The sequence below is a fragment of the Populus nigra genome, chromosome 9 (assembly GCF_951802175.1).
Source record: "Populus nigra chromosome 9, ddPopNigr1.1, whole genome shotgun sequence".
NCBI classification, from domain to species: Eukaryota; Viridiplantae; Streptophyta; class Magnoliopsida; order Malpighiales; family Salicaceae; genus Populus; species Populus nigra.
The window spans coordinates 11,102,962-11,130,944 of NC_084860.1; the positions used below are offsets into that span (position 1 = coordinate 11,102,962).

Here is a 27,983-nt window from a genome sequence, read left to right on the forward strand (position 1 = left end):
GAAAATTTTGAGTTAAATATTTTACAATTAATTTAATTTAGGGTTTTAATTTTAAAATAAAAAATCAATATTTTAGACATAGAGGAGGAAAATTGTAATTTTGCCCCAATAATACCCTAGAAATAATTAAGCATAAGTTGTAGGGGTATATTCATAATTCTACCCCTAAAAAACCCTAATCTAAATAGTAGGGGAATAATAATAATTCTACCACTGTCATCTTCTTCTTGCTGTAGGAGCGTTGCTATTGCATCTGTTGTTGCCGGCGTGGTCTGCCCATGCTAATGGCAGCCCTCAGCAGCAGCACAATGCTGCCGTTTCACCTAGTGAAAGTGTAAGGCAGAAGCTCTTGTGCTGCCTCAGTTTAACACTATCGTGACCTTCTACCAGCGACAATTGGCGCCGGTGGCTGTTGCACATAAATTTAATTTGTAATTAACGTCAATAACAATTAAAACATGTAATCAATAATGCTAATTGTCTAATGAAGGCTCTGTTATTACTGTTGGGTTTTTCGAAACACATACACATAGTAGAAACAATAAATTTAAATTTTTTCACGAGTCTCAAAGATCCTATTAGACAAATCTAGAGTTGTTTAGAGTTTATGTGAAGATTACCTAAAAATCATATGTTCTTTTTGGCTTTGAATATTTATTTCAAGGCTAGGTTGTCACAAATTACAAATTGTCCAAATATCCAGCCTCTAACGATAGTTCACACGAATCACTAGTGAGACATTTTCTAAACTCTTTTAGAAGAGAGAGATTGTTATACTTTAGAGTGCTAACTCTTTTCTTTTATTTTTTAGGTATTTATATACTGTACTTTCCTCATCTTTTTTTATTTGAAAATAACAGGCATAACATTCTATTTATAGGGAAACCTAAAAACCTTATAAATAGCAAAATATCTATTTACACCTTAAATAATATCACATATATTATTTTAGGCTAATTTTAGAAATTTATTCAATCAATTCCTTACTTAATTGTTTCTAAGTCTAGAATTATAATACTTTGTATTATTCTAGTCCTCAATTTCAAAAATTTACTTACAACCAAGTCAAACTTGATTAATCATCCCATTTTAATTTATGATCAATGATTCTTACATGTATGACCTATTAGGTTCCCTAATAAATTGGTCCAAATATAAATCATATTTCCAAATAAAATAAGATTAAATAAATTAAATAATTTAATTTATTATCAATTCAATAATTGATTGATTTATATTTGAAGATAAAAAATAATGTATAACAATTTGTTATGATCACTTAAATATTAGAAAAATCATAAGTGATTTGACTTAACTTTTTAATAACTAGTTTCTCAATGTATTTATTATCCCTTCATAAAAAATATTCCGATTTAAATATTATAACATGTAACATGTATGCTCCGTCAAATTATGTTAGTTCTCAATATTATAATCATTGATTTTTTAGATAAGATTTTAAAACTATTTTCAAAACTCATTCCATCTTAATTAAAGATTTTATAATTAATATTATTTAAAAATAAATAAAATATTTTTTTTAATTCACTTGAGATAACATATTCTCTCTTGATTATTCTATTATTCCAGTATCTTCACTGCATAATGCTGGTTTTGTGCTCGGAGAGGCTTGATTGCTGCTGGTGAGGTCTGCTATAAGGATACTGTTTGGAAGCTGTTGCTGGTACAATTTAAAAGTTGCTGCTGGTACAGTTTGAAGCCGCTGCTGGTACTGTTTGGAAGCTGTTGCTGGTACAATTTAAAAGCTGCTGCTGTTTTTCTTCTGCGTTTGATACTATTTTGGAGGGTATTCTGCCGTGTAGAGGACAATCTTCAACTCTTCGTTGCTGCTGCTCGATGAAAGTAGTAGTTTTCTTTGAAAATAGACTAGCATCGCTGCTGCAAAGGTTTGCATTTGCTATTTTGTGAAGAAACTTGCTGCTGTCTGAAAAAAAAAAAAAAGGTTTGCCGCTGCTGACACGTGTTGCTGATTTGTTCTTTTGTTGTGTGTTGTTTTTGACTATCGAAGGTAGAAAAGGCTGCCTACTGCGTTTCTCTCTCCTAATTAGCCTACTCCTCATGATTATAAGTTCTGAAATCAAATATTGAAAATAAAACACATGAACAAATCTCTCAAGATTTATTAATTAATTTACTCTTTTATCAACACACTTAAATTCTGAATATATTAATCTTTATATTTTAGGCATCTTTTAACTATCATAATCTAATAAATTTTAATTAACTAATTAAATAAAAATTCTAATAAGCTAGTCTAACATAAATTCAAAATACCATTGTCAAGGATCACAAAAATAAAGAAGAGTAGCTCGTAGGGTGAGATGCAATGTCAGGTTTTCTATTATATTCAGCAGGTTTTCCAGTCCAAAACATCAAATGGAGTTACTAGCTTTCTGTTTAAATTTTTGCATCACTTGCAACATGGGCGACTTATCTACTGCTAAACTCAGATGTCTGCATGCTGTTCCTGGCTAAATTATCTTTCCTGGTTTTTGAGACCTGAATCATTCTCCCGCCATACTTCTGCCCCTCTGTAAATCAGCTTCTCTCTCCCTTCCCAATCCCTCACCTCAAATGGAATTCTTAGTCGCACAACTTTCATTAGAGGCGCCAACAAACTAGTCTTCCACACCATCAGCAGTAGCCTTTAATCCTTCTGACTCACGCCTTATGCAGCTTTCTAACAAAAGCTCATAACTAGTAAATTTAGGAAAATGGAAAATGAAAGTTTGAGAAGCTTCATTCATTAGCCTAAAAAATCTGACATCTCTTCAGAAATTGTCAATAGAATAACAACAAATATGGCGCAAAGTCATCTGCGAAGCTGATATAAACTATGTTATGGTAGCATTGAAAAGCAAGCGAAAAAGTTCATGAAGATGCTAAGTGAACTAAAAATTGATTATAGTTGCATGATTAAAATCGATTATGCTGATTGTGTTTTAATTACACAAAAGTTAAGAGAACAGAAACTTATTCTTGTAATTCTCTCTTTCATTGCTGTAAATTGTCTGGATTTTGATCTCCCTGGCTGCTTGTCAATTCAGCACCATCTGTAGCACTGTCAGATGTTGAATTTGGTGAACCTGACTGCCCGCTAGTTTTACTTTCAGTTACTTCGTCAGTACCGGCTTCCATTAAAGAGTTGAAAGCAAGTTGGGCAGAATAAAGGAACAAACCAACAGAATTGATGCCAAAAACAAATGTTGCAAGGTAGCACAAACCATTCACAATAGTCCTGCAAATAGCAGATAGATGTCACTGTCTTGCATAAGTTGAATCATAAAGCAAAAGGATAGTGGTAGCAGGACCTACCTAACAGTTACTGTTATTTGCCGCACCTGAAACACAGGAAGCGAAAAGAGTGAGAAATAGCGTGTATTATTGACACAGTAACAATTTTCAAACCATCTTTTTTACAGATAACGATAATCTGCAATATGTGGTAACAATGTGTTTGATCTCACATATGGCAAACCGTGCACAAGAACATACAAGCTTGAAATTTTATGGTTCCAGTTACACTTGGGATAAAAAGGCTAACTAAGAACAACAAGTACAAAACAATCCAATGAAGTAAGGCAAAAGAGAGATTGAGGGACCAACCGAGAAATTATCTGACACTGTCTGGCGGTTAAGAGATGCCTCGATAGTAGTGGTGAACTTATACAGAATAAGTGCGATCACACCTGCTGATATTGCACCTAAAAATGCCTGAACCGGGGAAGGAGGCTTCTTAACATCGATTGGAGCTGATCCAAAGGTCTTCAAGCTATCTAATGCTTCCTCTTTCAAGCTTTTCTTCGCCCCTGATGACCTAAATTTCTAAAAATACAGGATCGACACCCTCAAAATTCCAATCTCATCACAAATAAGTAAAATGAAGCAAATAAAATCTAACAGTTTCTTTAGAGTTGAAATTGAATCATAATAACATGTGAGTGAATACAAGATTTCACGGCTACCAACAAAGGAAAAAAAGCCTAGCTTTCAACTAATTTCCAAAATTAAGCAATATAGTCCCCAAACATTATGAATTGAAGAGAATTGTACCAAACCAAAAACTAGTGTGGTTCAGAAGTTCACAATGGAAGTTAAAACGAAAGCAAATCCATCAAATTTAAATCCAGCACTAAAACAGCACATATATGCAAATTCCCATAAGAATGTAACAGCAATAAAACCACTGATCAAAAGGGTATTTGTAAATTACTCAAAGAGTACAAGACAAAAAAAAAATCCAAACTGAAACATATTTACCACAAAACAAAATTGAATTATGGGAGAGAACCACTTAATTGTGCCAAAGAAACATAATCCCATCAACCGAACTCACTTCCTTTCTAATTCCAATTTCCGTATGAGCACATCAATAACAACAAAAAAGTTAAGGAAAATACCAGCTCTTTAGAACGCTTAGCACGGCGTCGAAGAGAGCGGAAGAGGAAAACAGAGATGGCACCAGTTAGGAGAACACTAGTAGCAACCTGAATAGAAGAAGGATCATCTGAGGTTGCAAAAATGGAAGGAGAAGACCTCAGTATCTCTATGGGACCTTCTTCTTCCGGTTCTGGTGCTTGTTCTGGTAACTGGGCAAGCCATAGCGGGGGGTCTGGTCTGGAACGAGGGAGGGCTGAGAGAGTGAAAGGCGTGAAAATGGGGGGTTTGTATAGAAACTTCAGAGGATATAAATGATGATTAGTGTGGTGGTGAGAAAGAGGGAAGATTTGGGGAGATAGAGGGTGGAAGTTGTGGCATTGTAAATGCAGCATTTCAGAGGTCTTGTAGAGATGGGAGGGAAAATGTGTGTTTCTTGTATTTGGGATCTTTTCTTTTGCATTATCCTCAACTGGTTCTTTTCAGTTTGGACATCATCATATCTGCAGGGCACTTCACAGTTTTTAGATTTTACTTAAAAAAAAAAAATAATGTAAAGAATTTTTAAACACATTTTCTTACATCATAAAACATTTTAATTGAGAATTGAGAAGTTAATGTGTATATTTATTGAAATAAAATAAAAATTATATAAATTAATATATCAAAAAAGAAATTATTAATATTTATTAAAGATTAAAGCCTGATGTTAAAATATAAAAACACAAAAAAATATTTAATGTTGTGATGTGGGGTGTTTTTTGAAAATTTCTTATTTAAATTATATGAAAATAAAAATAAATTTTCATCACAAATATAATAATTTAAATTATATATATAAAATGATTGGTGGCATAAATTCTCTCTCTCTTTTTTTTTTTTAATGTAATCTGTCTAGCCAAAACTATATCTTTCCTTAAATATGTTTGTTAATAGCATGAAAACTATAAGTAATTAAAATAAATATTCAAATATATATATATATATATATATATATATATATATATATATATATATATATATAAAGTATCTCTTTCATCGAATCCTCTTTCCAAAATAATTTCTTTTATTAGAAGTCTAGTTTTTTAAACAAAAACTTAACATAATCTTAAAAGAAAGTTTTGATAAAAAAATAATAGAATAATAAATTGATAATTCTGACGTGAATATATTAAAAGAAATATAACTACAATAAACTTGAAATAAATTATATAAGAAATTTATACAAAAAAATCTAGAACATAGATGTTTTATCTACATTTAGAACATTATGCATATTAGATTCAAATATAATTATTAGGAAAGCAATTATTAATATTACCATAAATGATATAATTTAAAAATAATGACATAATTGAATAATTATTTAAAATGAATTAAAGTATAAAACGCTAAAAGAGAAAAAAAAAATTAAAGAGCCAAGCAAGCATAGGCTAGATATGCGTGTCTGACCCACACGTAACGCAGGTGCGCTTGGGCTTGAAAACCCAAACATAAACATCTTTTTTTTTTATTTAAAAAAATAACATATCATTTGTCCTAATTTGTTTTAAAAAAAAACTTTTTTTGTCAACTCATTACCTGTATTGGTAGACAATGCATCACTTATATGTCATTTTTTTCAATTATTGAAGGTGGCTTTAGTGACCGAGAAATCAAGGTCCAAGTTCTTGGATCTCAAAAACCCATATTCAAACTATTTTGCACCTAAAAACATAAAAACAAACACCTCACGAACCTTTATAGGTCTATTTCTAATAACAAAATACTTTCCAATCAATCAAAAAACTTAAAATTGAATAAAAATTTTCCGAGCTTCGATCTATTTTTTCTATCATAAATGAAGGTGAAAACAACCTCTATTGAGTTCCCCTCTCAAATATAAATTCATAGATACTAACATTGAAGTATTTAGTGGTCGAAATTCAGCCTTCTAAGAGCTTTATCTCTCAATTTAAAGAGAAAAAAAAATCAGGGCCGAAGAAGAAGAAATGAACATTCGAGCATCAAATTAAAAGAAATTGCAGTTTGAAGATAGAAACAAAAAAAACCAAGTAACCAAGAAGGAAATTTACCATGAATACAGCACTTATTAATAGAAAACAGTGAGAAGATGATCATGATAGCTACAGTAAAATAGCGTCCTCCAAGGTGGGAAAATTAATTACTCCTATCTTATTTAAATCAGATTCCACACTGAGATCATTTAATTGGTAAAAAAATATGTCTAAGCCGTAGCGAAGTGCAGGCACGAGGCTAGTCTTCTCTTAAGTTCCTTTTATCCCTTTTAATGACTATTATTTTTGGCACATGCATTTTATGTGTAGTAATATAAAAATATTAGTATTTTCTAAATGTTATTTATACAAAATTTGTTAATTGCATAAAAATAATTAACTAACTTTTATGAATAATTAAAAAAATATTATATATTGCTTTAAAAAACTCTTTACAATTAAAATTTTTATTTTATTTTATTATAAGAAAATAATTAACTAACTTTTATGAATAATTTTAAAACTATTAAAAATAATTCTATACAATTAATTTTTTCAAATATAAAGGATTTTTCATTTATGGTAGGATGATGATAAAATAATAATTATATTCATAATAAAATAGTGGCAAGAAGTGATGAGTTGCTGGTGGTTGGATGTATATGGTAGTTGTCATGGTTGTAATGAGATGATGATAAAATGATAGTTAAATTAATTATAAGATGGTGGCTATGGCTGTGATGATTGAAAAATGATAATAATAATAGTGGTGGTGGCTAGGTGATAATAGTGGTGAATATCATGAGTTAATAGCGTTAAGAAAAATATATATTTTTTTTTTCATGAGGTTAAAATATTTTTCTCTAAATTGACATCTCCATGGGTTGATTGAAAAATATTTTATATCAACTTATATTTTAGTGATTGTTTCACACTAAAAAAATACAGAAAAAATACTTTTTTGAAAAAAGTTTAATCTATATTAAAATGAGTAATTAGTTTAGAAAAAGGTTTTGACAAAAAAATTTCATTTCTAATAAATGTGAGATAAATATTAAAGATATAGACATAAATGAAAATTTTAATTTACCATTTTACTAAGGAGTCTATTTTGATATTGATACAATTTATAAGAGGTATAAATTATTTCTATAAAGAAGTAAAAATAACATATTAAAGTAACCCAATGTCCTTTAAAAATATAACTAATATTCAATCTAATAATTTATTAATTTTATGTCGTTTCATTTAATAAACTTGTTATTAAATTCAAAATGCAAGAATTTTTTTCTCTCGAATCTTCTGTAATTTAAAAATGCTAAATCATGCCATGTATTTTTTTTAATGCAAATATGATTTTTATTTGAGAGACTTGGCTATATGCAATTTAAAATATTTAAATGTGTTTTTTTGAAAGAAAGATTTTATTTTATTTTTTTAGGAAGGAAACAAATTTATTTAATACCAAAAAATGCTTCGCATATAGATCACAATCGCAAATATTAAATAATAAAAAGAAAAATATAAGAGACATATTTTTTTTCCTTTCAAATAGGTCCTTTAAAGGCATACAATTGAATTAATTAAAAAAACAAGGGTTGTGTTTGGCAAAACATTGAAAAAAGAAAAGAAACAATGTTGGAAAATTAGTAGGGCGTGTTTGCCAAACACGCTTTTAGCTAAAAGTTATAGGCTTAAAAATTGCTTTAAAGTCGCATTTGACAAACATGTTTTAAAGAAAAAAACTGCATTTTTCCTTCTGAAAATTTTTGACATGCCAAACATGCTCTTAAAAAATTGTCAAGCTCAACCCAATCGTGTGAGCTTGGGCTTCCTAACCCAAAAACAAGACCCAAACTCAGAAATGAAAAAAAAAAAAAACAATGGTCAAATGGGATTTTCACTTGAATTTCATTAAGAACACGAAAAACACATCGAAGAACACAGAAATTGAAACTAAATTCTAAACCAGATCATGCCAAACAAAAGGTTTAGAGGGATTAACCATGGAATATGGAATCATAATGATGTATTCAGAAAGAACAATATGCCACTAATTGCAGTAAATTAACCTGGATGTTTCTAAACCCTAACAAATTGCAGAAATAATCACACCATATCATATAACATAAATTTGACTAATTCTTTATCTAATTTGTATAAACTAACAATCTAAACAAATTCAATTTCATTAACGCAAATAATCCTTCATTAATTAAAGCTAAACATTTTGATATTTACGCAACTAAAACCTGTTTAAGCACTTTTACCTCTTCACAATCATTCAATTACTACAATTTATATGGAATAAGGTGTTTTGTAGTATGCAAGTCCAATTTATCCACCAAATTAATATTAGTCATATTAGTGCAACTCTCACTATCAATGATCATACTATATACCTTATTTTGACATGACACCTTGTATGGATGATGTTCTCTTGTTGCTTCTTCAAATTTCCCACCTTAACTTGCACATTTAATTCTCGTTTAACTACAAATATCTCCTTTTCAATCGGATACTCAATACAATAATCACTAACATCCTTAAGCAGGGCATTTCTTTTTTATCACTAACCTCCCTATCATTTAGAACCTTACCATTAGCTTTTATAACCACAAGTCGCTTGTTTGGAAACTGCAAAGCAACTTAACCAACTCTCAAACAATGAAAACATTTTATGTAATGATTATGAGATGTTGAAGTTTCAACTTTACCTATACTATAAACAAAGATGTCCATTTTCTCTTTCAGGGTCTCAATTCTCTCCTTTATATTCGATTAAACAGGTCACCCAAACACAAACTGTTTATGAAAAATAAGGTATTTTTTACAATAGGCAGGTCACCTGAACACAGATCATATACAAATCACCCGAATACCGATCATGTACAGGTCACCCAAATATAAACCACAAACAGGTCACCCGAACACATACCAAGAATAGGGAACCCGAACATATACTACGAGTACGTCACCCGAACACAGTCCATTCATGAAAAATCATAGATATTTTTTACACAATGAGCAGGTCGCCCTAATAACAACACCATTTTTGAAATCAAAGAGAAAACTTATATTTTGTCAATTTTATTGTCGAGTGGAAAATTTTGATAAATATATAGGAATTTAAATTTATATAGATAATTGATAATGATTTAAGACTACTATTAAAATAGATTGAATAAGTTTGAATTGAACTAATGTTGGCTAATTTATTTAGTTTACATAATCAATTAATATATGTTATCATCAATATTCTATATATGTTTGATATAAGTAATGAATGATCATTTATGGATGTATTGGTATTCACCCGAAAGGTTGTGTATAATGCATTATTATAATGGGGTTGAGGGTTTTATTAATTACACATTATCTAATCCAAGAAATATTAGTGGAGGAGGTAGTAGATGTCCATGTAAGAGATGTAAAATTAAAACTTTTCTCAATCTAGATGTTGTAACGATGCATCTTTTACAAAAAAGATTCTTGAAGAAACACTTGTGTTGGTTTGTACATGAAGAATCATATGTTCCTTATGAGACCATGGTAGAAAAGATGGTTGGGTTAACTTCTAGTTCTAGCAATGTGCATGGAGTTGTAGATGATAATAATAATCCTTATAGAAATATGGTTATGAATGCGATGAGAATGAATTAAAGTTATGTAGGTGAATGTCCAATCATAGATGAAGAATCAAATGCAGACGCAACCAGATTTTTTTTATCTTTTGAAAGACTCCGATGAACTATTAGGGGATGAGTGCACAAATCATAATAAACTATCGGTTGTTGCACATGTGTTTACCATCAAGTTAGATCATGGGTTGAGTGAGGCTGGTTACGATAAAATTATCGAATGAGCAAAAAACATTTTACTTGAAGGGAATAAGCTAAAAGAGAACTTATATGCTGCTAAATCTGAAACCCCTCGGCCTAGGATACCAAAAAATTAACACGTATCTAAACTCTTGCATGTTGTACTACCTTGAAAATATAGAGTTGACAGAGTGCATAATATGTGAGCATGCTCATTATAAACCCAGAATTGGTAAGACTTTTGTTGCATATAAAAAAACTTAGATACTTCCCAATTACTTATAGACTATAAAGGTTATTTGTGTCTCCAAAGACTACTAAACACATGATATGGTATCATTCACATGATACAATGAATAGAGTTATGGTGCAACCATTTGATGGTGAAGCCTGGAAATTTTTAATAGGGCGCATCCTAAGTTTTCAATGGAAATAAGGAACATATGTCTTGGATTATGTACAGATAAATTCAATCCATTAAGGTCATTTGCTGCTCCCTATTCTTATTGGCATGTGATACTTATAATTTACAACTTTCTATTATGGATGTGTATAAGGTTGAAGTTCATGTTTTTATCTATGATCATACGTGGTTCTAAAAAAGGTCCGGTTTGAAATATAGATGTTTATCTTCGACCGTTGATTGATGAATTGAAATAGTTGTGGTCATCTAGGACTTTGACTTATGATGTCTCGAGGAAACAAAATTTTTAAATGAAGACATCTTTGATGTGGACTATCAATGATTTTCCTGCATATAAAATGGTTTTTGTTTGAAGCACGCATGAAAAATTAGCATGTCCATGCTATATGGAAAATAACAAGGCCTTTATGTTAGAAAATTGTGGTAAAATGTCTTTTTTTTATTGCCATTGGTGGTTCTTGCACACGGATCACAAGTACAAAAAAACTTTTTTATTAGTAGAGATGAAAAGGATATTGCACCGCCATTACTATCGAGTGAAAAATTATATAATGTGGTGTTGCAGTACGATGACATTGTGTTTAGTTTTCAATTCGGTAAGCATAAATTCTCTGGTTTTGGTGTGACCCATAATTGGGTAAAACAAAGTGCTTTTTGAGAGCTTTCTTATTGAAGACTAATCTCATTCGCAATAACCTTGATGTCATGCACATTGAAAAGAACATGTTTGAAAATATTTTTAACATGATTATAGATGTGAAAGGAAAGACAAAGCATAACATGAAGGCTAGAATGCATATATCTTTGTTTTGTCACCATAAAAACATGAAGTTGGTTTATGATAGGTCACACGTCGCAAAGCCTAAAGCCAACTTTGCCTTAAATAAGAATGCACAGTTACTTATTTACCAATAACTTAAGAGTTTGTGTTTTCCTCAATAGAGCATTTACTTATACATTTACTATTTAAGACAAAAGTTAGAGGCCTAGTCCAGTATAGATGAATATATCCATTCGAGAGGTTATGGATTACAGATGCATCATAATTAAATTTCTATTGTCTTTTTTTAAAACAATTCAAAACATTTATTTAATTCTATGTAGATACTTGTTTAACCTTAAGAGAAAAGTAAAAAATAAGGCGCATGTTGAGGCTTCGATATGCGAGACTTATATTACTGAAGAGATCTCTACATTTATCTCATACTATTTAGAGCCTTACTTAAGAATAAGAATCAACCATGTTCAAGGTATGACAATGGTAGGGAAATGCTTTCGAGTGGCAACTTGTCAATATTTTCCCATCTTGCATGACCTGTACCAAAAAATGTTATGAGTGGAAGATACTTGACAAAAATTAAATTTAGATATGCATATAATTATGTACTATTTAACTGCCATGAACTGAGATCTTTTATTCACTAAATATAATAATTAACATGTTACTTTTGAACAATTTATTTCTTATACTATCATAAACTGATATATTAAATATTTCCTCGTAGGCAACATCGTTAGTTTTTACTATCCCAAAACTCACAACTGATTGAATCTAAAATATTTTGATTATAAGATGAACAATTTTTCACGTGGTTCAGAACATATGTATGAACTATTTAATTATTCTTATATCTTGAAATACTTAATTTCATTACACATTTCTCGTTAACTGTTAATGGTTGTAATTCATATACCATGTTTATCAATTGGGAGAGAATGCTAATATTACTTTGAATTTACTATGTTTGGGTCCTAAAAAAAATGACTTCTGAAAAGCTTCTATCGTCACAATGTACTTCATATTGTTGATAATAAAAAGAATTTAATGTTTGGCTTATTATTAAGTAAAAATGGTTTTAAGATGTTGTCTGAGAGTGATATATACTCGCTATGAGTAGAATTTTTACAGGAAAAAGGGTATTTTCTTGATAGCCTTTTTAAAATGAATGTAATGACCATTGTAACCAATGATGATGATGATGATGATGATAAGAACATTCTTCTTATTTATTTGAGCCTTATATAAGATGTGTGACATGATAGGTTATGACATATGAAAAATAATTCTACACAAAGGTTAATTAAACTTGAATTATTACCAAATATAATTTTTTAGAAAAATTATAAGTGTGAAGTTTGTGTAGAATTAAAATTCTCCAAACCTTTATTTCAAACAATTGAAATAAATAATGAACCTCTAAGTTTAATTTACTTTGACATTGGTGATTAAAAAATAGCGTAAATTAGAGTGGAATGAAATACCATATTACTTTTATAGATTATTGCACATAAGATATTGTTATAACTATTTATTTAGGAGCAAAGATGAAAATCTTGAAATATTTAAACATTACATGAATAAAGTTAAAAATTATTTTAATAATAAATTAAAGGTAATTAAATGTGATGGAGCTAGAGATTATAAAGTTTTATTTGGTGAATTTTGTTTCTAAAATGGTATTATCCATAAAACCACTACTCCTTATTCAGCATAATAAAATGACAATGCAGGATGTAAGAATCAAACATTTAAAAAATAATGAATGTTATATTGATAAGTTTAGGAGCACCTCAAAACTTGTAGAGGGAGGCAATTTTGACTCCCAATTATATATTTAACAAGGTACCCTATAAAAAAGTTAGAAAAAACACCTTATGAATTTTGATAAGGTAGAAAACCTTCTACAAATACCTTAAAGTGCAGAGGTGTCTTGCAAAGATGACAGTGCTTGATAATAAAAAGATCAAGATAAAAATTGTAGATTGTGTTTTTATCGATAATGCTTATAATAGTAGATAAAATTGATTTTTTGTACATAAGTCAAGTATTTGGAATACTCATTCCAATACTATAATGAAATCAAGAAATACTACAATTCTTAAAGATATGTTTCATTGAAGGAAGCAAAAAAAAAAAATTTCATTTAGGAGAACGATTAAAAATAGTTCAAGTGATCATCTTTAATCAAAAGATGATGAAATTAAACCTAAAATAAGTAAAAGGAAAAAATAACCAAAATGTTTGGTATTAATTTTCTAACATACTTGTTAAAAAATGAATCTCAGACCTATTCGAAGGTAATATCCTGTTTAAAAGCTTCTTTTTAGAAGACAATCAATATTAAAATTGAATCCATTAAGAATTTTCATAAATAAGAACTAGTGGATATTCCACTTGGAAGTAAATCACTAGGCCATAAATTGATCTTCAAAAGGAAGATGAAAGCAGATGGAACTATTAACAAATACAAAGCAAGACTTATTAAATGATTCAAATAACAAGAATGTGTGGACTATTTTAAAACATATTTGATTGTGTCAAGAATAACTTCTATATAAGTGTTAATAATCATTACAACTATTAACAAGTTTGAAATACATCAAATGGATATAAAAACAACTTTATTAAATGGTGACCCTTAAGAAGTGGAATACATGGAACAACGTGAGAGGTTTGTTATCAATTAACAAGAAAAGAAAGTTTGTAAATTTGTCAAACTATTATATAGTTTGAAACAAGAAATAAAAAAATGGCATGAAAAATTTGACAAGTCAAATGAGTCCAAAATCAACGAAGTAGATAAATGTGTTTATATAAAAAGCCATAGATAAAGGCTACATTATTGTCTGTCTCTATATGAATGATATGCTTATCTTTGTTAGCAATGGTTTTATGATCAAGTATACTAAAAAAATATTAACTAGTAAGTATGACATGAAAGCTTCGGGTGTTGCAGATGTCATACTAGGAATAAAGTTTTGCAGGACATCTAATGGATTTGTATTGTCCCAATCTCATTATGTTGAGAAACATTCTTGATATTTTTTCTAAAGGTGACAATGATATTGTAAAAACACCAATGAAAGTTTGAATATATCAAAAAATAAAGGTAAGGAAATAAATCAATTAGAATATTCTTGAATAATTAAGAGTTTGATGTATGTTATGAACCACACAAGGCCTGATATTATGTACTTAGTTAGCAAATTGAGTAGATTTACTAGTAATTCGAGTATGGAACATTGAAAAGCAATAAAAAGAAGTACTCAAATATTTGAGATATACTTTGGACTATAGACTATACTATATTGATTACCCAACGATACTAGAAGGGTATAGTGATGCCAATTGGATATCCGACACTAAGGATTCAAAATCCACCAGTGGATATGTTTTTATACTCAATAGAGAAGTAGTGTTATTGACATAATGTAAGAAAATGTATATAGCAAGATCTATAATGGAATCATAATTCATTTCTTTTGAAAAAGTTGGAGAGGAAGTCGAGTGACTTTAAAATTTCTTAGAGGATATTCCATGCTGGCTAAAACTATTTTTAGAAATTTGTGTCCATTAAACAATTAGTCTATAATTGGGAATGAACAAATGAGTATGTATAATGATAGGTCTAGATACATCATAGACATAATATCATCAAACTCTTTCTCTCAAACATAATTATTCTCATTGACTATGTTGAGTCAAAGGAAAATATTGAGAATCTAGTAACCAAAGGTTTGTCAAGAGGATTTGTGTATAACTCAACAAAGAGAATGAGCTTAAAGCTTTTAAAGATTAAAGAGTGTAATAATGGTAGCCATATCTTGTCAATTGAAGATCCTAAGATCTAGGTTCAAATGAAAAACTAAGTCATATAACATTCTCGATAACACTTGAAATTTATTATTTCCTATTTATTCCTATGATGAAACAGGTGTTAGCTATAACATGATAAAAGGTGAGTGGTGGTCTTAATGATTTCTATATTTTGGTTTACCAAATGGAGTATAACATAATATTTTTAATGAAAAATCATCTATATAAATGAAAAATGGCTATAATTTTTTTAGAATTTCAATAAAAACTAAATTTTCTAAAGCACTCATAAAACTAGGAGTTGTTTATAGCCAAAATCAACACAATAATGAAAACCAAAGGAAATATCTAGGTAGACAACTATGTGAATATTATGTCTTGGTTTGCATAAAAAGGTTATATAGTTTAAGAAATTAGGTTAACTATTTAGTCGAGAAAATCCAATAATATTTCACTAAGGACAATTCAAAGCCAAAAGCTATTTATTCTGAAATAGTGATCCATCAAATCACTATCTCTCTACAATTGTTTGAGTCTTTTATACTAGTTAGACAATTTTTATTCATGTGGGGGGATTGTTAGAATTTATATCATTAAACCATGGTTAATTAGCATATTTGATGCCAAATTTAAATTGGGTTCCCATTTTTAACTTTAAAACTTAGAAATTATCCTCCTATATAAGCTTCTTAACATTGAATATTAATATGATTAAAATAAATTATAGGTGAATAAAAAATTAATCTTAAAACACTTGATTGACATATTCGTTGTGAAACCCAAAACTCTCTATCCCATATAGAAAAAATATAAGGATATCTTGTGGTTTATAAGGGAGTTGAACGGTCATAAATAAACCTAAGAAAAGTGGTATTGCTTTAACCCACTTGCATGTGCTAAGCTCGGCTCAGACACAAGCACAAGCTCGGGTCACGGGCCCTAGGTTCCTGGTTCTAGGTCTTGTGTTTGAGTTTGGGTTTGGATTTATTTCTTGTTAACCTATTTTGATATTGGATTTGAGTTTATTATAAACTAATTCTTTAGCTCATAAAAAAAATAATTATTTTTTGCCAACCATTATTTTATTCAGTCCAACCTATGAATCTGATTATTTTTCTTATAAAAGAGTTTTTTAAAACCTTAACAGTTTTTTTAGCTAAAAACATCATATTTAAAGCCAAAACGTTAAGTTTTAAGTATATTTTTTATCATGGATAATCAAAACTAGTAAATGGTGGGAATTAAATTATCAAAATTAATTTTTTTTTAATCAATTTTGGTTTCAAAATCCACTATAAAAAAGGGGATGAAAGAAGAGTTTTTTGCATTGTTTTTCTAGATTTTACTCACCTATAGTTTTAGTTTACTCTTTTCCACAAGTAAGTACCCTACTTGGGTTTCATTTAATCTAATACATTAGTATATATGTTAGTATTGTATTTCAATCTCTTATGCTAATTTGAAAATATGGATAGTATGAATGCTTACACCTTTATATGATGTTATAAGTTGTTTGCAAGTTTGTCATAATATATAAAGTTATATATTTATATAATAATCTTTTTATGATAAAATAAACATATGCTCCCTGGCCTAATTTCTAACAACATTTTTTTATGAATTTAACTTCAAATTTGTGACATAGTTGGGAGGCCTAGTGTAAAACCCTGGCCTATTATAACTATTATAATGAGGACACTTAGTAATACTTTTTAAATTTAGGAACTCGAGTGTTTTTGGATAATTTTAAAGGCCATAACCCATTAATTAAAATTTTTAATTATCAAATGGAGGTTTCACGTTTAAATTTCAAAACAGATGAGTGGATATGCATCAATCAAAAAGTTAGTTTTTATTTTGTAATGCAAAACTTATTTTACATCTTTCAATAAAGTGATAAGACATTGCTAAACATTTTAATAATTTGTCATCTTAAAATTTTACTCCAAATGGGATTAAAAGGTTTATCCTCTGCATTCCTATATGGAAAAAGATGAAGACTTTTCATTAGTATTATTTATTAATGATGATTAATAAGACTTTCTTATAAAAACAATTATCCAAAAAATCCATCAAAATGGTTTGACATCTATGTAACCTAAAAAAAATCTTCATAAATCAAGAGCATTGCTAGAACGCTCCTGATGATGTTTCAAAATCCAAAGTGTTTAGGAATAAGTTCTTTAACGTTGGATTATAGGTTAATCAAATATTCTAGCAAGAATGTTTATTCTCCATGGTTTATAAAACTTGTAGCTTGCTGTAAAAAACCTATAACTTGCAAAACAATTTTTTTTGGTGGAATTTAGAGACCCTCAAATGATAAAGTCAGTAACTTAGCAAAATGATTATATAAACTAAGAGAATGAACATTTATTTTTAAGAACAAAAGTGTTTGTTCTTAGTTTGAATATGATAAATGCTCTGAAATTAAGAAGATATTTTTATAGAGAATAGAGTTTATGAACCCTTTACTTATGTGGTTTAAAGGTATTTACAACCCCTGAACCTTGTTGTTTTTGCTAGAATAGAGGGGTTGGAGAGTCATTTCCTCGTAATAGTATTAATGAGGGATAAATATCTCTTACACAATATTAATGAAATGGAAATATAGTAGACTGTTCAGAGATTTTTTATACATATATGGATGAAGGGAGACAAATATCTTTAACATTAATATTTTATGTTAAAAGTCATAAGAATAAATAAAAGGAGCCTTATGAGCTAACATAAGGCCTGTAATGATGTCTAAACCTTTATCTCTTCGTGTTTGGAACACTACAAAGCCCACACTTAATTGGGCTTGGCACACAGCAAAGCCCAAGGTCGATGGGTCGAGAGAGTCGCTAAACCTATGCCCAAAGAGGTTTAGCGCATAGTCAAATCCAAGAATATTGGGTCTCTCAGATTGCTAAACCTATGTCTGCTTCGTCTTAACAAGTAGATAAATACAAGAACGTCCAGAACTATGCTTGCTCGGGCTTAGTAAATAGCTAAATCCAAGAATATTGGGTATAGTAGCTCGCCAGACTCATGTCTGTTTGAGCTCAACATATAGCTAAACTCAATGATGTTAGGTCTTGAAACTAGCCAGACCCATATTCACTTGTGTTGAGTACATAGCTGAACCTAAGGATATTGGGTCTAGTAGCTTGCTAGACCTTTATATGATTAGGCTGAGCACATAGCTAACCCCAAAGATGTTGGGTTTGACAGCTTACTAGATCCATGTCCGCTTTAGGCTCAACAAGTTGTTGAACCCAAGGACAATAGGTCTAACAACTTGCTAGACCCACATCCAATTATGATCAGCACGTAGTTGACCCTAAAGATGTTTGGTTTCGCAGCTCGTTAGACCCGTGTTCGCTTGGGCTCATTACATAGCTAAACTTAGAAACGTTGGGTTTGGCAGGTCGCAAGACCTATGTATATTTATAATAGGCTTGTAGCCATAACCAAAGGAATTGGACCTAAAAGTGAGTCAAACCTATGTCATATAGGCTTGACATTTCGTTAAGTCTAGGGATGTTGGGTATGAACATAAGTCTCACCCACCTATCATTGGGTTATCACCCTACCTTTGGATCTTATAAACAACAACTTAGGTTTAAAATTATTTTTCAAAATATATTGATCTATCAGTAGCCCCTCAAGTATTTGTGTATTGAATACATAAAGATTTGAAAGGGTGTTAACTTTAAATGAGAGACTTTTTACCTTTTCCATGTAATATACTATCCAAATCATAACTATTAGGATTCTTGTGGTCAGGTTACTTACCCTTATTAAAAAAGAGTCTCTTGGGAAGAAAAACAATAACGCATATTTAATATAGTAATTGATTAGGTTTTTAAAGATTTATAGTGACATCAAAGGTTATTCATCCGACAATAAGGATGAAAAAGTATTTCTTTTATAACCTTAGTCACTATCACTTCCATTATTTTCTTTTATCTTCACCATTGTAACTTCCATTCTAAAAACAAATTGTTGAAAAAGCTTTGTGCGATATTTATTCTCCGTGACAAGAAGAAACTCTGTTATATTAGTTATTCCTTATCGCCTTGAACTTCTTCCTTCTTATTATTTAGTTAGAAAAAATGAACTTTAGAAGAGTTAGGTCTGATTTTAGGAGTAGATTTATTGCTTCCTCTAAGTGGTGAATTTAGTTTCCAGCCAGAAACTTGGGGATGGAGTAGGGAACAAGGGTCTGTTAGATTAAGCCTTAAGATTAGAAGGGGTGGAACTTTAGCATCCATCTCTGAAAGGAGGGAAGGTCGTTCTCAACCAAAAGAAATCCTTTCTTTGTTGTATCTAGGGATCCCTAGAGGAGAGAGAGGTTTCCTTATACCCCTGAGGATAATGAATGTAGCACCTTTTCCATAGTATATGTGACTAAACTGAATTTAAAGACTGAAAGAATCAGTCAACCGACATTGGCCAGGTCTGGTGGCTCTATAAAGTCACTGCCCCCTTATATATGTACGAGTTGGGGTATTTCTTCCTCTTTAAGGTTTCGTGAGGGAACCTTGAGCATCTTCTTATTGAAACTCTTTAAGTATAACCACATGGACTCACCTCCTAACTAGGTAATACCATATAGCTTCGTAGAGCTTTTTTTGGCAAGCATTCTAGTGTTGATTTGTGCCACTAGTTTGGCGTAGAGGTCATTGAAGCCTCTGATGGAATTTGGCTCCAAATTATTATACTAGATGCGTGTAGACCCTCTAAAGATTCTGGGTAAGATTTTACACATCATACTACTATCTTGGATGACCAATTCTAAGTTACTTTGCATATTTCGCACATGTTCTCTTGGGTTGGTTAGGCCACCATAGTTCCAAGCTTTTTTTTTATTTATGGAAATATAATCTTTAGAGATTTGAGTGTTCAATACTTGTTTGGAAATGAAGAATCCCTCATTTGACCAGGGTTGTTGACATCCTCATACATAAGCTCCTTTACAAGCTACTTCTCACTCCTTTGTCTATATGGTACTAGGGAGCTTAAGGTTTTTGGCATGGAATGTCAGGATTGGTGGCTAGCCTCCATCTCATAGTGGCCAGATGAGCATCAAGAATACTCGTTATGTGTTTGAGCATCATGACGACATGAATGCCCTTGGAAAGGTTTTGGTGATTGTTAAGGCTAAAAACCCTTTTGCATGTCATTCTGCCTAAGCTCTTTTGGACAATGTAATTGTCTGTAGGCGCTGGGTGTAGCCTATGTTTGTGGAACTATAAAGAAAGGTGTTGCTACGAGTGTCAAGACTTGTTGAGATGGAAAATCATGATTCGCTTGCGGCTATGGAGCTATAAAAAAGGGTGTTGCAATGGGTGCCAAAACATGTTGAGGTGGAAAAACTTGATTTTGCCGTTGAGCTGCCAACACAACCTAGGTGAGGAGGTGTAGTTGGCTGATGAGAAATTGAAAGCTTGGTTGGGTAGAAGTGCCTATTATGGTAGGGACGTCTGTCACACACCCCATTTCAAGAGTGTCTTGATTATTTACCATTGATTGTGATTAGGGACATCAAAAACCGGTTCTGGAGGCATAATTGATGGCTTTTTCACCAATTCCCATAGACAACGTTAGTTGATGATATTCCAAAATCCAAAGTGCTTAGGAATAGGTTCTTCAGCTGTTAAATTATGAGTTAATCATAGGTTCTAACAAGCTAATATATTCTCCATAGTTTATGAAACTTGTAGCTTGTTGTGAAAAACCTATAACTTAAAAAAAATCCCTTTTGATGGGATTTAGGGACTCTCAGACGATAAAGTCAGTAATCTTAGCAAAATGGTTATAACAACTGAGAAAATGAATATTTATTCTTAAAAAAATGTTTTTTTCTTAGTTTGGATATGATAAATGCTCTAAAATTAAAAAAAGATATTTTTACAGAGAATAGAAATTGTGAACTCTTTACGTAATTGGTTCATTGAATATTTATAACCTCTGAACCTTGTTGTTTTTACTGGAGTGAAAGGGATGGAGCGTCATTTCCTCCTAATAGCATTAATGAATGATAAATATCTCTTATATAATATTAATGAGATGAAAATATGATAGGCCATTGAAATATTTTTTATACACTTATAAGTGTAGGGAGATGAATTTCCCTAACATTAACATCTTATGTTAAAAGTTGTAAGAATAAACAAACGAAGTCTTATGACCCAACATAAGGCCTATAATGATCTCCAAACCTTTAATCCTTCGTACTTGGTACACTTTCAAACCCAATGGTCATTTGGGCTTATCATATAGCCAAGTCCAAGGTCGATGGGTCATGATGGTCACCAGACCCATACTCAAATGGGCTCAACGGGCAGTCAAGCCTAAAGACATTGGGTCTGGTAGCTCATCAAACCTATGTTTATATGGGTTCAACAAGTAATTGAATCCAAGAGCATTAAGTCTGTCAGCTTGCAAGACCTATGCTTGCTTGAGCTTAACAAGTAACTGAACCCAAGAATACTAAGTCTAAAAGCTCGTCAGACCCATGTTTGTTTGAGCTCAACACGTAGTTGAACCTATGAATGTTAAGTCTTAAAGCTTTCTAGACTCACGTCCACTTGGGCTCATGACGTAGCTGAACCCAAGGATATTGGATCTGACAGCTTACCAGTCATTTGTCCACTTGAGCTCAGCACGTAGCTTAACCCAATGATGTTGGATTTGGTAGCTAGCCAAATACATATCTGTTTTGACTCAATATGTAGTTGAACTCAAAGATGTTGAGCCTTACAGCTTGCTAGACCCCTGTTCACTTGGACTCAACATGTAGTTGTCTTCAAGGACATTGGATCTAATAGCTCGCTAGAGCCATTTCTGCTTTAGGCTCAATAAGTAGCTAACTTGGATCTGTCAGCTAGCTTAACCTATGTTCACTTGGGATCAACACGTAGCTGACCCTATGGATGTTGGGTATGACAGCTAGCTTAACCCATGTTCACTTGGGATCAACACGTAGCTGATCCTATGGACGCTGGGTTTGACAACTTGCTAGATCCATGTCTGTTTGGGCTCAACATGTAGCTAAACTCAAAGATGTTGGGTCTGGCAGATCGTTAGATCTACGTCCACTTAGGTTAGGATTGTAGTCATGCCTAAGAACATTGGGTCTAGAAGTGAGCCAGATACATGTCATCTAGGCCTGACATTTCATCAAGCTTAGGGATTTTGGGTTTGGATATAAGTTCCACCTACCTATCATTGGATTATCACCCTATCTTTGGACTTTCTAAATAAGGATTTTGGATCAAAATTATTTTTCAAAATATACTAATCCATCACCTCTATTAGAAACTTATTTTAAAAAAAACATTTGCTCCTTTACAATTTCCATACCATTTCTGATTAATACATTCAAATGTATATCTTGTAGGTATAGAAAATAACAACCACATTTAAAAAAGAAAAATTTTATGAGACCAAATTACCCAATAGGATTTAAGCATAAAACACCTTTCAATCAAACCAATGCCTACTAATTAGTTCCAACTTCTATGTTTGGCCAAATCTATAACATAGTTTTCTTCATGTATTTAATGGGAAAATAGAGCTAAAATGTATATTTATTTTTAGTGGAACATAAGGTTAAAAAAATTAAAATAGTTACCAAAGCATTTGCTAACATCCATAAAAGTACAAGCCTTTTTTTTTTATTATTACGTCAAAGGAAACTTCTAGGCAACGACTCAATTTCTATTAATGAAAATGAAAATTCTACTTTTGAACTTTTTTTTAATGAACCATATAGACACGAAATAGATAGCTTGGAAAAAAAAAAGCAACATAAGGAGAAAATTTAAGACTAGAATATGTAACATAAACATTGCAAGATTGCAATTCCTAATATGATTCTGAAAGCAGCATTATAGTAACAGATGGAGGCCAATACAGTATTGTTGTAAAATTCTATTCTTCTTTTTAAATCTTTCCCTGAAAATAAAATCCAATGACTTAGTGTACCCTATGTGTAGTAATTACATAATAAAAGAAAAAAAATTATATAAAGTGTAATGTATATGAAAAGCTAAGAGCTAATTCAAATAATTGTAAGTTTGTTGGATATCAAAATAATCAATTGGATATTATTTCTACCATCCCGTTGAGTAAAAGGTGTTTGTATCAAAATATACCATATTTTTAGAGAAAGATTTTTTTTTAAAGGATTAATGAGAGGAAATTAGAACTTAAAGAAGTTCAAGAACCATAAAATGATATCTACATGAAGCTAGAGCTCGGGGTTATAACATTTGATGTTCAATATGAAACGCAAAAAACATAAGAACTCCGTAGATTTGGTAGGACATGTCATGCATCATTGAGATATCAACTTCTCATAAAAGCTAATGATGACAAGTTGCTCATACTTAAAGAACCTACTAACTACGTGGAAACAATATGTAACATTGATTCTGAGAAATGGTTTGAAGTCATGAAATCTGAAATAGATTCCATGTACACCAACCAAGTATGAATTTTGGTTGATCCACGTAAAATGATAAAAATTATTGGATGTAAATAGATCTTTAAGAGAAAGATTGACATGGATGACAATGTACAAATATATAAAGCATGACTAGTTTTGAAAGGTTACAGACAAAGACAAGGGATTGACTGTAATGAAACTTTTTCACTGGTAACTATGTTAAAATCCATAAGGATTATGCTTACTATAGTTGCATACTATAATTATGAGAATTGACAAATGGATATCAAAATTGCATTCCCGAATGGGAATCTTCAGGAAGATGTGTATATAACACAACCTGAAGATTTTAAATCTAATTAACAAAGTATGCAAGCTATAAAAATCCATTTGTTGACTTAAGTAAGCTTCAAGAAGGAATATTCATTTTCATGAGATAATCAAATAGTTTAATTTCATCAAAAATATAGATTAACCTTGTGTTTATAAAAATATTAATGGGAGTGGAGTTATTTTCTTAATATTACATGTAGATTATATATTATTAAAAGGACACAACATTCATTCACTCCAATCAGTAAGGATTTGGTTGTCCAAGAATCTCTCCATGAAAGATATGAGAGAAGTTGTCTATATGCTGGGAATAAAGATCTATAGAGATAGGTCTAAAAGGTTATTTGGATGATCTTAATTCATGTACATAGACAAGATATTAAAACAGTTTAGCATGGAAGAATCGAAGAGAGGATACTTACTAATTTAGCAAAGAATACCTCTCTTCAAAGATGTATGTTCTAAGAGACAAATTGAGAAAGATAGGATGGAAAAGATTCTCTATATTTTGGCTATAAGATCCATTATGTATGTGATACTATGTATAAGATTGGATGTATCTTATACTTTGAGTATAACGATCAGATACCAATCTAATCCAAGTGAGAGTTGCCAGAAGATAGTTAAAAACATTTTTAAGTACTTAAGAAGAACTAAAAATATATTTCTAGTTTATAAAGGGCATGAACTGGAGATTCATGGTTATTCAGATGCTAGTTTTCAATTAGATATTGATGATAACAAATCTCAGTCATGATATATTTTTATTCTAAATGGTGGTGTTGTGAGTTAGAAGAGTTCTAAACAATTGACCATAATAGATTTTACAACTGAAGCTAAATACATTTGTACATCTAAGGTGGTAAAAGAGGCAATTTGGATCAAGACGTTCATCACAGAACTAGGTGTGGTTCCTAGTATTGTTGATCTAGTGGTCCTATATTGTAATAATAATGGAGCCATTACATAAGCAAAGGAACCAATATCTCATTAAAGATCCAAACATATGCTTAAATGATTTTATTTGATTAGAGAAATCATATAGAGGAAATTAAGATAGAATGATAGAACGATTATCCATTGAAGAGAATCTTGCAGATCATTGTTACCACAGTACTATCCCAACAGAAATATGAATACCATATGGAAGGATATGATATTAGATACATTAGTGATTGACTTTAGTAAAAGGGAGAGATTATTAGTGAATATACCCTGTATTCGATCGGTTGGTTACACATATCACTGATTTTATTTATTTAAAATATATTTATTATTAATAAAGGCTTTCTTTAACTTTAATATTCAATTTTATTATTAATAAAATTATTAGAACAAAAATATTTTACAAGTAGCAATAAATTTGGAATATTCAAATTGTCGAATGTTAAAAAAATAGGTAAAATTTGTAAGGAAACTTTTTCGCTTGAATACGATTTTGAAACCTTCCGTGTATTTTTATAACATTACTTCTCTGGTACTTAACATTTTCACGTGCAAATCATTTCGAAGCCCCCACTTTGAATGTGCATGAGATTAGAATGACCAGAAAATACTGTTTCCGTTGCCAGCCATTTTTGACATAGTTAGCTTGAGTAACTGCATAAATATTCTACATCAGAAGTCTTTTCATATTCGACAAAATAATATTAACCGCATTTTGCTGCCCGATTGTTCGGTCAAAACTTTATTTAATAGAGAAATTTTTGGGGTAACTGATATACACCTTTTCTCTCCCTGATCTCCACACTCTTTGGTTTCCAGCAAATAATCCGTTTCTACTCACCTAACCTCCGGAAGAGTAGAACCATATCATGAATTAGGGTATTCATGACGTTCCTATATCTCAACTATTTCAAATTAAATGAACATGATTTAATATATGACAAAAAACTAATATATAGGAGGCTTGAGTTCACTTCGTCCAAAAGAAAACAAGAAGCATTATCTACTGCAAAAATGAGCGATCTCATCTCCAAGAGGTCAAATTTTCGCATTTTAATGTTCCCCTGGTTTGCTGTTGGTCACTTGACTCCATTCCTCCACCTATCAAACAAGCTTGCAGAGAAGGGTTGTACCATATCTTTCTTGCTACCCAATAAAGCCATTAAACTATTACAACATTTCAATTTATACCCTGATCACATCACTTTCCACCCTGTGAAGGTTCCTCATGTTGAAGGTCTCCCTCTTGGCACCGAGACTGCCTCCGATATTCCTATTTACTTGACTCATTTTCTTTGCGTTGCCATGGACCGCACAAGAGACCAAGTTGAGAAAATTATACGGGACCAAAAACCTGATTTTGTCATGTATGATATGGCATATTGGATACCAGAAGTGGCCAGGCCCCTTGGGATCAAGACAATAAAATATTCTGTTGTTTCAGCTGCTGCAATAGCAATAGTTCTCGTCCCAGCACGTAATGTTGTCGAAGGTAAGGCCATAACTGCGGCTGAATTATCAGTGCCGCCTACCGGCTATCCATCAACTTCTGTGGTGCTCCGAGGCCACGAAGTGAGTTCATTGCTCTTTGTATCACAACCCTACGGCGAGGGGATAACGTTTTATGAGAGAGCCTGTACAGGAATGAAAGGATGTGATGCAATTGCTATAAGATCATGCTATGAGATGGAAGAAAAATTGTGTGATTATATAGGTAGGCAGTATGGGAAACCAGTTTTTTTAACAGGTCCAGTTTTGCCTGAATCAGCCAGGACTCCTTTAGAAGACCGTTGGGCTCAATGGCTAAACCGGTTTGAAGCTGGCTCAGTGGTATTTTGCTCATTTGGAAGCCAACTCATCCTTGAAAAGGAGCAGCTCCAAGAATTGGTTCTAGGGTTCGAGTCAACAGGTTTGCCGTTTTTAGTGGTTTTAAAGCCACCAGTGGGTTCATCAACAATCGGAGAAGCATTGCCGGAGGGGTTTGAAGAGAGGGTTAAAGGGAGAGGAGTGGTTTGGGGTGGATGGGTGCAACAATTGGAGATTTTAGATCATCCATCAATAGGGTGTTTTGTGAACACTTGTGGGTTTGGATCAATGTGGGAGTCTTTAATGAGTGATTGTCAAATAGTATTGGTGCCACATTTGGGTGACCAAATCTTGAACACAAGGTTAATGGCTGAAGAGTTGAAGGTGGCTGTAGAGGTGGAAAGAGATGAGAAAGGGTGGTTTACAAAGGAGAACCTTTGCAATGCTATCAAGTGTGTCATGGATAAAGATAGTGAAGTGGGTTCCATGATAAAGAAGAATCACACCGAGTGGAGGAAGCTTTTGAGAAGCGAAGGGTTCATGAGTAGTTATATCGACAAGTTTTTCCAAAACATGCAAGAACTTGTTGATCATAAGTGATCAAAATGCTGGACAGCTTTGCACCTGGTTCTTAAAGTTTGTTGTGTTTTTAGTCTGATTAATCATGTTTCTTGAAATTTGATGATGCTTGGATGTCTTGCTAAGAAACTTAATTCGACATTTTGATTTCACGGTTGTTGTTTTATTTTCTTTGAGTTTTATTTCTAATATATGCGATTTCTGTAAGATATTGTAGGATTTGTGTGAAGCACTGCGTAGTCCCTTAACTACAAGCAGTGTGTGTGTGTGTGTATATATATATATATATATATATATGTTGCAGAGAATCTGCAGTTAGTTACAGCAAGTAGAGTTTAACTCTACTATAATCTTATCAACCTACAACCTTATCCTAATCCTTATCTCTTAGGAATTTAAATTCAAATAGTATATACATGGATACTTGCCTACATGCCCCCTCAAGATGGATGAGGATTGATGAGTCCAATCTTGTTTTTGAGCAGCCAGAAGAGTGAGCGAGGTAAGGATTTTATCAGCGCATCAGCTAATTGATCTTGTGAAGACACATAAGACACTCTTAGGGTACCCGATTGTACTCTCTGACGAATAAAGTGAAAATCAATAGCAATATGTTTCATCCTTGAGTGGAACACATGATTTG

General features: G+C 31.5%; 2 protein-coding genes across 2 annotated transcripts; one reads left to right on the plus strand and one right to left on the minus strand.

Annotated features, from left to right (window-relative positions):
• Positions 1-2,908: 2,908 nt before the first annotated feature.
• On the minus strand, positions 2,909-4,894 carry LOC133702952 (uncharacterized). Its single transcript, XM_062127299.1, is given in 5 exon segments — positions 2,909-3,203; positions 3,205-3,259; positions 3,337-3,362; positions 3,628-3,846; positions 4,422-4,894. Coding segments are annotated over 5 exon segments (717 nt in total). The 5' UTR covers positions 4,794-4,894; the 3' UTR covers positions 2,909-3,158.
• A 21,075-nt stretch (positions 4,895-25,969) lies between these two features.
• Positions 25,970-27,361, plus strand: LOC133702932 (anthocyanidin 3-O-glucoside 2'''-O-xylosyltransferase-like). Its single transcript, XM_062127268.1, has one exon. The coding sequence runs from the start codon at positions 25,970-25,972 to the stop codon at positions 27,359-27,361; it is 1,392 nt and encodes a 463-aa protein (XP_061983252.1).
• The last annotated feature ends 622 nt before the right edge of the window (positions 27,362-27,983 follow it).